Source organism: Girardinichthys multiradiatus, chromosome 7 (genome assembly GCF_021462225.1).
Source record: "Girardinichthys multiradiatus isolate DD_20200921_A chromosome 7, DD_fGirMul_XY1, whole genome shotgun sequence".
Lineage (NCBI taxonomy): Eukaryota > Metazoa > Chordata > Actinopteri > Cyprinodontiformes > Goodeidae > Girardinichthys > Girardinichthys multiradiatus.
In genome coordinates, this window is record NC_061800.1 from 35,248,147 (window position 1) to 35,260,398 (window position 12,252).

At 40.2% G+C, this 12,252-nt stretch overlaps 1 protein-coding gene across 2 annotated transcripts in view; it reads left to right on the forward strand.

The window, feature by feature from the left end:
* The window catches only part of LOC124871262 (LIM and senescent cell antigen-like-containing domain protein 1), a 47,755-nt gene that overhangs the window by 10,746 nt on the left and 24,757 nt on the right, over positions 1-12,252 (forward strand). The window contains exon 1 of one of the 2 annotated variants that reach the window (XM_047370433.1): positions 4,270-4,469. The exons of the other annotated variant lie outside the window; for it this stretch is intronic. Within the exon in view, the coding sequence (XP_047226389.1) occupies positions 4,369-4,469 (101 nt within the window). The 5' untranslated portion in view covers positions 4,270-4,368. Of the gene's footprint in view, positions 1-4,269; positions 4,470-12,252 lie in introns of those variants that run through there. 2 annotated transcript variants of the gene reach the window in all.

A 12,252-nucleotide genomic window follows, 5' to 3' on the forward strand; every position in this document is an offset into this window, starting at 1 on the left:
CTGAGTCTATTTGTTTTTGATGTGATGTTCCTAAGTCGTTTTCCTGACTGAAGTGGGACGAACAGTGCATTGCCCGGGTGGGTGTGGGCTGTAGCAATGTGTCTGGCCCTTTTCTGGACTCGTGCAGCATAAATCGAGTCCAGATCCGGTAGACGACATCCCACAATCCCCTGTGCTGTCCTCACCACCCATGCTAAGCCCTTTTTCTCATTTGCCGTGCAGCTCCCACAGCACAATGTCACACTGAGGCATAGGATGCTTTCAATTGTGGCCCGGTAAAGGTTTTGTGAGTCGCTGAGTAGAGAGACTAGGCTGTTGTTGGGCCTTTTTTTACCAAGTGGGAGGTGTGCTCAGTCCAGGAGAACTCTGAGGAAATGTGAATGCCCAAGAACTTTATGCTGTCCACACGCTCCACTATCCCCCCCTATACGCAGGGAGGAGCCTGTTCAGTCGTCCTGGACCTCCGGTAATCCAGCTCAGTAGTCCGAGCAACTTTTTACCGGTTAAGGCTTCTATCAAAACTAAAAACCCGTTCTATCTCAGGCAAATCTTGAAACGGCTTCCATGCCTTTGTTAGCTTGAGTCTTGTAACATCCCGTACAGGAGAATCAGTCAATCCATTCTTCACAAGCTGCAACTGGTACAAAATGCAGCTGCCCGACTTCTCTCCGATGCTCCCAAATCACCCCTATTTTTTCTTCTCTCCCATGGCTTCCAGTATGTTTCAGGATAGACTACAAGGTCTTGATAATTTTCTTTTCAAGACCATAAATGGCCTTGCTCTAGGTTACCTATCTGGGCTCTTAACTGTTTGTCACCATGTCAGGACTTTGCGCTCATCTTAGCATGCAACTGTACAAGTCCCCGGGACAAGATATAAAAAATGGGCGGGATCGCTGTCAGGAGTTTTCAAATGAAGCTAAAAACACATTTGTTTTGACGAGCTTTTGACACATAGTTATTGTTTTGTTGTGGTTAATGCTTTATCTTTCACCTACCCAGATGTTTCCATCCAGACAACATACGTTTTATATATTTTCATCAGTTTTTATGTATTAAAAAAAAATTTATATCTATTTATAGCTCTTCTTCTAAATTGTATTGTTATGTGTTTTATCATTTAACACTTTAAACATGTAGAGCACTTTAAGCACCTTTGGATTGTTGTAAAAAGCTAAATATTGTTAGGAGATAACGTTCATACAGTAGCTGTAATTCCAGTATTGTCCACGTAGTGGCAGTAAACTCAAGGAGATCATCTGAGTCTATGTGAGAAAACTGGTTTTAGAGGAAGCGTTTGATGATGAGGGGTCACTGGTTGTCGTTAAAAGAGTTTTTCAGAGATCCACTGAATTATCAGAGCATAAAACTTTAATCCAAAATGCAACATCAGCTTTTTATTTGCACAAATATCAAATATGGTTGAAATGCTCTGCAGAAAACATAATGTATTTTTGTTGTTGTTGTTTTTATTTAGGCATAAATTTGACTACTGTGCTCTTTTTTTTTTTCGTTTTGAAAAATAAAATACTTACAGACTAGAAAGAGATTATTCTGGCCTATTGGCACATGTCAGCTGCTCCAGGAAGGTAAAGTTCAGCCGCCACACTCTGTGTCAAACACGTGTGGAATCCTGAGCAGGTCAAGGCAAGCCGATGAAAGGCAATGTCTTTATTGGTTGCATACCTGTCTGTACATACCAAGGTGATTCCTGGTGAAACCTACGAACTCCCGCAGCAGTTGTTTAACATCTCTACCCATCTGTAATATTAGGTGAATTTGATATCTGCAACATCAGCAATGATTAACTGCAGGAAAGTAAGGAAAGGAAACTTCAAGCTGCAGTTTTTGTCTTCTGTAGATCCTGACCAATAGTCTTGTTTCTATCTATCTACATCCATCCATCCAATGTTTTTATACTTGGAATAATTTCAATCTAATCATTTGTTCTTTTGAATGTTTATAATATAATAATATTTCTATAATAAACTGGTAAACCCATTTTTTGGGTTTGCGATTTTTGTGCAAAAAGCCACGAAAGGAAGCATGATTTTTGGATGTGGGTTAAAAGGGAGTAAGTCTAAATGTAACAACACTCTGTTGCTAAAGAGGTGTTCTCTCTTTATTTGTATTGTATGCTTATGTGTGACCAATGCTGATTATTAAAAAAAAGAAAAAACATGGCCCAAAACCCTTCATGTTGTCTGCATTTAGTCTGTATAGACCGTCCTTTCATAGCGTCATTTATTTTTAATAGTTTCCCCTGTGTCCTCACATGGGAAGAACTCATGGGGGGAGGTGAATGGCTTTTGACCCCTCTTTATTCTTGGGTTGCAGAAGAACTCATTCCCTTGAACTTTTCTTTTGTTGCTGTAACTTTTTATCACATTAGAACCACGATTGGTTATTTTATTAGGATTTTCTGTGATAGAGCAACATATAAACCAGATTTTATTAGCTGCCTTGGGAAGTCATTTAATTAGTAAACACTGCACTTGTGTGTAATTTAATTTCAGTATAATTTGAAGGCCTCAGAGATTTGTTAGAGAAGATTGATGAACAAATAGCGTTACGAAGATCAAGGAACCCAATAACCGGGTCAGAGATAATATTCTAGAGAAGATTAAATGAGAGTCACAAAACAAATCAAAAACTTTCAGCAACTCATGGATCACTGTTCAGTCCGTTGGAAGAACTTGGAAAGATCATGGCACAGCCACATCCCTGCCAACACATGGGTGTGTACCTTAACTTACAGGCCTGGTTAGGAGAACATTAATCGTAGAAGCGGCCTGGAGGTGCTGGGGAAGAAGCTGGAGCGATCCGCAGCTCAGGTAGTGGAATCTGTCAACAGGACATTTGATTTTCAAGAACTCTACAAATCTCCCCCTTATGGAAGAGTGGAGAGAAGCTACTGTTGAAAGTAAGCCACAAGAAGCCCAGTTTGTAGTTTGTCACAAGTCATGTAGAGCAGTAAATGTGGAATTAGTTAGTCCAAAGCTGAATTTTCCAACCTACTTTCTAAATGTTATGAATGATGGAAAACTGCAAATTATCCCCATAGTACAGTAAGGTGGTGACAGCATCATGCTGTGGGGATTCTTACCTTCAACAAGGTCAGGGATGCCGCTAAGTGTGAAGATGGCTGGAGCTAAATATGGGACAATCCTGCAAGAAATCCTGTTAGAAGCTGTAGAAGACTTGAGAATATGGGAGAGGTTCACTTCCCAGCAGGACTACTCTAAACATCCAGCCAGATTTACACTGAAATTATTTAGATCAAAGTATATTCATTTGTTAGAATGACCCAAAGTCTAGAACTAAATCCAGTTGAAAATCTGTGGCAAGAGAAGATGAAGAATGGCCCAAAAATTCAATCAACAGCTGTGCTTTAGAAACTAAAACACATGTCATTTTCCTTCCACTATTACATAAAATCGCATGAAATACAGTAAAGTGTGTGGTTGTAATCTGACAAAGTGTGAAAAAGTTAAATGGAGTGCTGTCTCTTCCCAGTTACTTTCTTCATCTCCTTACTTTTATGTTGTCTGGCGGGTCCTGGTCCGTCTTTGAAGCAGATGGTGTAAACAACACTGTGTTTTTAGACTTTTATGTCCAGAGAAGCAGCTGTCTATGCCCTGGAAAAGGGAATGTATTGTGTTTAGTGTGAGTAAATGAGGGGCGCTTGTTCTCACAAAATGCTGTGATGAATTATTCATAAATTGACATTTTGGATTTCAGTAGTTTGCGGTTTCTGCTGAGAAGGTTTCTCAGTTCACAGTAGCTCGAACCAAATTGACAGTAATTGAACCAAAGTAAAAAGCATTCTGAAGTACACAGCATCGTCAAAACTACCCCAAGTTTATTTAAAAGACCCTCAGAAATAATCTTGGATAAGTATGGCTTTTAAAGATCACAAAAAACCCGGGATCCTTGGTAGCAAAATATAAAGAATGGCCAACTTCTCCACGGTTTTGAAAAAGGTCTGCCCTCTCGCTCTTCTCTGTGTCTCATTTTTGTTTTTAATAGAGCAATGTACCAGAGAGATAAGTAGATGGTGAGCCCAGACAGCAGAGGCAACAATCCCTTGCTATCTGAAGGCTTCCCCCCCTTCTACCTGCTCCAGGTGGGGGGGGAGGAGCCAGAAGCAGCTGATAGGTGTTCACGCTGTGACTCCACAGCTCAGTTTGTGTCATCTCTCAAAGGTGTGAGCCTTGGGGGTGTGTTTGAGGGAGAGTGAGAGAGCAGCACAAGACCATTCGTTGTCATTCGGATCCAACGTTTAACTTGGGTGTGTTGGTGTTAGTGCGGACAGGGGGTTTTCAGCTGAGGAAGGAAGGGAGGGAGAGCCGGAGCGGCGAAGGGGAGATGAAGTCTCTGAGGCTGAAAGAGTTGTCAAACTCAGACTTGTACAGGCGAAGGCAGGAGAGACCTGACAGCTATGGAGGTCTGGCAAGGGATAGCCTCAGGTGAGCGGAGGCCTTTAAGAAACCTTTCATGCTCTGTATTGCATGATATTGTCTAGTATCTCTGTATAACCTGTTTTGAAATAAATGTGGAGAACATGAAATTCTTCTATTGAAGCCAGTTTGAATCTTTATAACTGATACAGCCAATCAGACATGCGCCACATAATATTATCACAGTATAATAACCAGCTTTTTTATGGTATTTAAACAATTTAAAACTTTTATAAGTACTCTGTAATTGATTTTATGTAAAACAAAAAATCAGCAGTTATTTTAATATAACCTTGATTTCTGCATTTCTGATGTAGTGATATAGCTTCCCTGCAGCTGGCTGCCTATCAGGAAAAACTACAGCTTACCAGCTGTAGTTTTTAAAACAGTGTTACCTTAATAAGACTGATGGGTGGCACGCTTAGTTTTCACACCATGACTGTCCCCATTTTTTAAAGACTGTATATATTTCCTAATAGCCAAATTTGTTGGGGTTTTTTTGGGTAGCGAAGGTAGAAGTGTTGGGACGTTCTTGCAGCAACAAGTGGGGCAGGAGCCGCTAGACAGTATTTTATGCTCCATACAGCCAGAAAAAATGTCAACACTGTGGAAACCTGGGTACACCTCTATATTGATAAATTCAATTAAATTCAAATTCAAAAATACTTTATTAATCCCAAATGGAAATTAAATGTTGTTGCAGCTCATATTATGAAGGTTTCCTCAAAGAGCCGTTGTAGATGCTGATGGCTGTGGGCAGGAAGGATCTCCTGTAGCGCTCCGTCTTACAGCAGATCTGAAGAAGCCTCTGACTGAAGACACTCTGTTGTTGTAGGACAGTCTCATGAAGAGGATGCTCAGGGTTCTCCATAATGATCTTCATTTTATGAAGAATCCTTCTTTGCACAATGATCTCCAGAGGTTCCAGAGGAGTAAATGACCCATTCCTACAGCCAGTTAAGATTATAGCAGTAGGTTTTATTTTTGTCATTATTTAATGCAAGTTGCATTTAAAAAGATAAGTTGCTTCTATGCAGGTTTAATCAGCATTTGAAGTTGTGTGTTTTAAACATTAAATTACTAGTAATGTTTTTATTTAAAAATACCAACTAATGTGTCAGATGAATCCATGTTCTTCTAATCTGGCGCTCTTTGACCTTTTGAAACAAAGTGGTTGGTGGCTATCGGCTTTGCTTTCGTTAACTCGAGCTGATTCACTCCATCCTGCTCAACAAATGAGAGCAGTTATTTTATTCATCGCTGAATCAGTTTGAAGATAAGTCCTTACCTGCCAGAACAGATAGGTTGACACCTGAGAGGAGGGTTTGATTAGTAATCACTGCTGCTGATAGTTGAACCTGAGTCGAGTTGAGTAGCGTCAGCAAACCTTTGCAATGTTTGTTTCACAATAACATCAACCTCTCACCAATGTTCTCTTTGTATGTAAATCCCCCCCCCCCCCCTCTCTTTCACCACACCTATCTACCCCTCTGTGTGTGAGAGAGATCCTGAAGAGGGTTGAGGAATGTTGCAATGTCAGGAATGTGGACAGAAAGGAGCTCCTGCTTCAGAGGTATCCCCAGTCAACCCAGAAACGCTTCATTTCTTGCTCTCTGGCGCCGGCTTTATATGCAGTGATAAGCAAGTTTATTTTTACAAGGCAGTATAACATAGGGTGCATTTAAAAAAAAAAAAAGCTTAATGAGGATAAAACATTTTGAAAGGAGATTACATCTGATTCAAGCTGGCAAGATGGCTAAAAAAAAACCTTTAAATTTACAAATACGCTCTTGAAAAAAAAAATCAAGCAAGTACTGCTTTAGCAAACTCTTTCCATAGACCTTAGCCTCTTTGTCTCTAATTTTCAGTTCAATCTTGATGTCTTTGACTATATTCTGTGCAGCTTGTGCTTAAAAAGGAAGAAGTTTGCAGCTGAAGGATAAGGTCTTTGAGAACCACCCTGTTAGCACTAAAACAGCTTTTCCTGTCTGTCAAACTGTGTCATTTTTGGTATTTTTCTTAGATCCAACACGGAATAGGCTGGTTACTGGTATTAAGGTACACAGAGGTTGTACAAAGTGAAACTTTAGGTCTTACCACTCCAGTAACATATCGCTGCCCCTCCCCCACCTGTTGCTACACATTGATGGTCGCCTGGCGGAATGAAGGGTACTATTTCTTTCCCATTTGTTATATAAAAACCAATGCATCTAACACATTTGTTTTAAATAAGTAAAAATAACACAATACATAAATAAATGTTAATAAAGCAGTGGTACCTTTGCTCAGGGTTATTATGAACCAACAGAAATAGGAGTAGGTTGTGTCTCTGTGACCGGCTGCTTCTAACAAAGTGCACAAAGATGCCATTAAAAATAGTTTCTTTGCAAAGTTGCCTTTTGTGCCAACACATCATTGGTTCATCCATTGAGTTTAGGAGCCTGTTGTTACCTGAGTGATTCAAAGCTCAGCGGTAAGAAAATTTGAATTCAGAGTTAAAAAAAACAAATGCTGAACTAAAAATGAGTGAAAAAAAATTGCAGATTTGAAATGAAAAAGTTTCAAAATAACAAAGTCTTCTTTAGAAGTAGAATATTGAAAGAAGCGAATGGCTCAAGACCTTTGCACCGTGCTGTTAAATTACTTACATAGCTGGTATATTTTCAGATACATAAAAGAGTATAAAATATTTCATTAAAATAACATTAATTTGAATTAAAATATCATTATTGTATTAAATGAATTGAACTTTTTGAATTTGTCTGTGAATTGGCTGGTAAATTAGCATAGAAAGGAGACGGAATAACTGTGCCTCAAACTAGTTTACATTTTTTCATGTTCAGAACACAAACTTCTGTGTATTTCACTGGAATTTTATGTGATTGACCAACAAAAATAAACATTTAATTGTGGGAGAATAAAATGCTGCATCATTTCCAAAGGGTTTTGGAGACATTTGAAAAGTGAGAGTGAAAAGTGTGAATTTGTACTCTTCGGGGTGTGTCTCTACCAACTTTGTACATCTAGGAACATCATTTTTTCAAGATGGCTCAAACTCTGTCAGATTAGATGGAGAGCCTCTTTGATAATACATTTTCAAGTCTTGCCACAGGTTCTCCCTTAGATTTAAGTCTAGACTTTAACTAGGCCATTCTAATACGTGAATGTGCTTTGATCTAAACCATTCCATTGTAGCTCTGCCTGAACGTTTAGGGCTGTTGTCCTGCTGAACGGTGAACCATCAAGCTTTATGCTTGAAAATCATGTCAGAGCTTTCGTTCCATCCTGCTTCTACCATTTGTGAAATAGTGCCTCACTTAGCCCTATTGTTTTTCGTCCTGAGATGAAAATCTTAATTCATGTATTCGTTTTGTCTGGTTTGGATTGTTGCAATGCGCTCTACACATGTCCTACAAAAACTTTCTTAGACCGGTTGCAGTCTGTACAGAATGCTGCTGCTAGGCTCCTGACTAGATCCTCTAAATGTTGTCATGTGACCCCACTGTTAATGCAACTTCACTGGCTCCAAGTTCATTATCGAGTGCATTTCAAGATCCTAGTATTGACTTGGAGAGCGCTGCATGGACAGGCAACAGTGTATGTCTCTGATCTAATTCATCCCTACACCCCTACTAGGGCCCGGAGGTCCTGTGATCAGGACCTGCTGATTGTCCCCAAAACAAAATTTAAAAACTAAAGGAGACAGAGAATTTTCTTCTGTGGCTCCAAAACTCTGGACCTCCCTTCCTCTGACTCTGAGATCAGCAGACTTAGTGGTTTCCTTTAAAGGCCAGCTAAAAACGTTTTTTTGTTTAATCTGCTTTTGTCTAATTTGATCTTTTTTGTTGTTGTTGAAGCACTTTGGGATTTTTATCTTGAAATGTGCTACATAAATAACATTTTACGTACTAACCTCCTCCCTTGTCTCAAGTGTTTTGCAGCATCTAACAGTTTTTCTTTCAGGAAAAGTGTTTAGTTTCATGCCGCTTCCCATCAACCCCCACACCCCCAACATGGTGCTGCATCAAACAACTACCACCAGAGCAACTTTTTCCACATTTGTTTTGTAACCTACATGGGTTTTGGCACACTGCACTTCTTGTGGCCCTCTTTCAATGATGGCCGCTCTTTTGAAAAGGACAGATTTGTGTAGAGAACAACTACAGCTACCCCAAACTCTTTCTGTTTGTAGATGATGAATTGAGCAGTGCTCCATTAGATGTTTGTAGCTTGGGTTGTTGTTTTATAATCAAGCTCTGGTTTCTTTGTCTCCACAACTTCATCCCCGACTGGCTGTGTTCCTTGGTCTTCAAGACTAATGTTTTCTAACAAACCTCTGAGGTCTTCCCAGAACATCTGATTTTATATTGAGATTTAATTGCATGTGGGGCACTCTGTTTACTAACTATGTGAATGTTGAAGACAACTGGCTGCACTTGGTTTTATTTAGAGGTATCAGAGAAAAGGCGTCTGAATACAAATGCACAACTTTTTATTTATAAAACGTCCTAACACTCCACTGTATGTCCCAAGATTTGCGTATGAGAAAATAGTTTCATCAGACAGTTTAAGCTCTTCCTGTTTTAAAATAGTTAAATCTCCTAAGAGAAAAAAAAGAACAAGTCTGTAACATAGATGAAAACAAATGAGACATGTTATCCTCTGATCCACATGTTTTTCCTTCCCTGGAAATGCAATGGAGCTGGACCGCTGATAGCGCAGGTCAAAATGTCCGCTGAGACCAACTGTGGGGAACAATAGAAATGTTAGTCATAAGTTCTGTTTGCCCAGTTGCTGATTCAGTGTGTGGCTCAGTTTTATATGACTGTGTAGCTGTGTATGCTTGCGTTCGTGCACTTGATGCTCTGCCAAAGGAGGATAAGTTTTACTCCAGCAGCTCATGTCTGTGTTGCCATGGTTGTTGTTGACTCTATGAGAACAGGTGTGAGCTGGGTGTGTTTGATTTGTGTGCCTTCAGCTGGAAAAAAAAAATCATGGCTTACGTCTCCACACTTCAGTATGCTGTATGCACAAACAAATCCATTTGCTTGTTTTAATAAGAACTTTCTGGCGTTTTTCAGCTGGTTTGGTTCCTCGTCTCTTCCAACATTTTGAGATGTTTGCTGCACTGTAACAGGATATACGTTTTGTTTTTTGTTTTTTTAAACCTTTTTTGTATATTCTGCTTGAAATTACAACATAGTAAATGAAGATTTCGGATCAAATCATTCTTCTAAAGCAGAAAACAATTCTTCAGTTTAGTCTTGAATTTTGGATAAAAAGCTTCAAAAGACAATGCTTTATTGGTTTCATATATTAACGTATGTATTTGTGGTTTGATTTCACGTTAGAATTACGTATGCACTGATTCAGAATATAGTATTTATCAGCTCAGAGTGGGGTTCTGCACAAGCCCAACAATTTATACCAATAATACTAGAAAGTAACTTGAATTTGATGTTTAATTACACTGAGTTTAAATAAATAGAAATGTTATTTGCATTGTATCATGATTGCATACATGGAGATTGTCGTAATCACTGCGATGTTGTGTAGTTTAACTTTTTACTAACTGCGTGTCTAAAGACATTTTTACAGAGTAAAACATTTTGTCACAATAGGGTTCTGCATTGTTGGCCTTGTATCCTAAACCATAGAAATGTTTGAAGAAGAAATGGCGGCATTCCAAAGTAATAAAAGTTTTATCGTCCCAACATTTTTTAGTAAAGTGTTACAGGGTTGAGCTTCGGAGATAACGTTAACAAGAGAAAAGATGAAATATCCTGGGGTCATATGTGCTTCAGTGAAATAAAAGCCTGTACACTGGTGAGACTGATCATATGTTTTACTTTTCCTCTTTTAAAATGTGTGTCTGCAGTTAATAAATACAACAAAAAACATTGTTTACTGTTGGTTATTTGTGTCAAACTGCTTGTCAGCAAGAAAGCCAGTCCTTGAATTACGTGCTGGACAAGGATAGAGTATTCCGGACGTCATTTCCAAAATAGTGCTATGGATGACCTCACCTTTGACCTCCACTGAAATTTAAGGATCGTGTAAAGAAGTCTCGAAAGCCTATCTTGCAGAGGGAACACCCCCGGTCGCTGGAGCTTTTTCTTAAGCCAAAGTTGACCTACATATCAACACATGTTCTCCCTGTATCTCCATCTCACTCACACACAGAGAACATTTTAGAGTTTCCATCCAGCTGTATAGAGTGTTTATTAAACATCCAAGACACAAACAAGTGTTATTAACTACCCACAATGTAGGGAAACAAGATGAGCTTTGAGCAACCCCATGTAGGATGTCACAACCATGGTGACTTGCATGCCTCAGAACCCCCAGCCCTAAAGACTAATATGGATTCCTTTAGCACCACTTTTGGCAGTGTCTTCCAACATTCAGAGGAAAGATGGAAAAGCATCAACTTTAATGTGTTAATAGCTGCATTTTGTGGCGTGGTCTGGTCCCTCTCATTTTGCTAAACAGTCATTTGAGTAATACCCAAGTCTGCATGGAGAATACCTTTAGTGATAGCATCTGGTTTAGGCAAATGCTGATTCAACATTTGAAAATGGGGCTATTTTAAGTAATTTTTTCACCCTCTTCGCTCTGACGTAAGAAAATCCACAGGAACAATAGGGTTCGTCACCAGAGAACTGACTGCTTCAGCTTGGATTTTAGGGTGGAGCACTATGTAGTCGCTCTACAGTAATCAAGAGGAGAACTTCCTGTTGAGCACCCACCCTCTGACCATTGTACCCCAGTCACTCAACACCAGTCACAAACCATTAACCTTTAGTCCAGAAAATGTTTTGTTTTGAAACGGCTGTAATTTTTATTCTTTTTAACAATAAGATGCTCTGGTTAATTTACCCAAGCCTTAGTGGGGTCTATGTATATATTTGAGCCTGCATAAATATGTTTGGGACTGTGTGGGTCAGTTGAACAGCCAATTCAGTTTTTTTATCATTAAAGGACCAAAACGAAAATGGTTTTAAGGCTATTGATGAATAGATGTAAGTTTCTGACTGTTTTTCAACATCCTTTCTCTAAATAGAGACCATTATCAAGGGCCGGAGGGGGTCTGGTTTGGGGACCAGCGGATTTTGTCTCTTCTTTTTGCAGATGACGTGGTCCTGCTGGCCCCCTCTAGCCAAGACCTACAGCATGCGCTGGGGCAGTTCGCAGCCGAGTGTGAAATGTCTGGGATGAAGATCAGCTCCTCAGAGGCCATGGTACTCGACCGGAAAAGGGTGGCTTGTCTTCAGGTTGGAGGGGACTTCCTGCCTCAAGTGGAGGAGTTCAAGTATCTCGGGGTCTTGTTCAAGAGTGAGGGAAGAATGGAGCGGGAGATTGACAGACGGATCGGTGCGGCTGCCGCAGTAATGGGGGCACTATGCTGGTCCGTTGTGGTGAAGAGAGAGCTGAGCCGAAAAGCAAAGCTCTCGATTTACCGGTCGGTCTACGTTCCTACCCTCATCTATGGCCATGAACTTTGGGTCATGACCGAAAGAACGAGATCCCTCCACATCGAGAGGAGCCAGTTGAGGTGGCTCGGGCATCTATACCGGATGCCTCGTGGACGCCTTCCTCGGGACTATGTCTCTCCACTGGCCTGGGAACGCCTTGGGCTCCCCACGGAGGAGCTGGAGGAGGTGTCTGGGGAGAGGGATGTCTGGGTGTCTCTGCTGAGTCTGCTGCCCCCGCGACCCGGTCCCGGATAAGCAGAAGACGACGAGTACGATTATTTATATATATATACAGTACAGACCAAAGGTTTGGACAC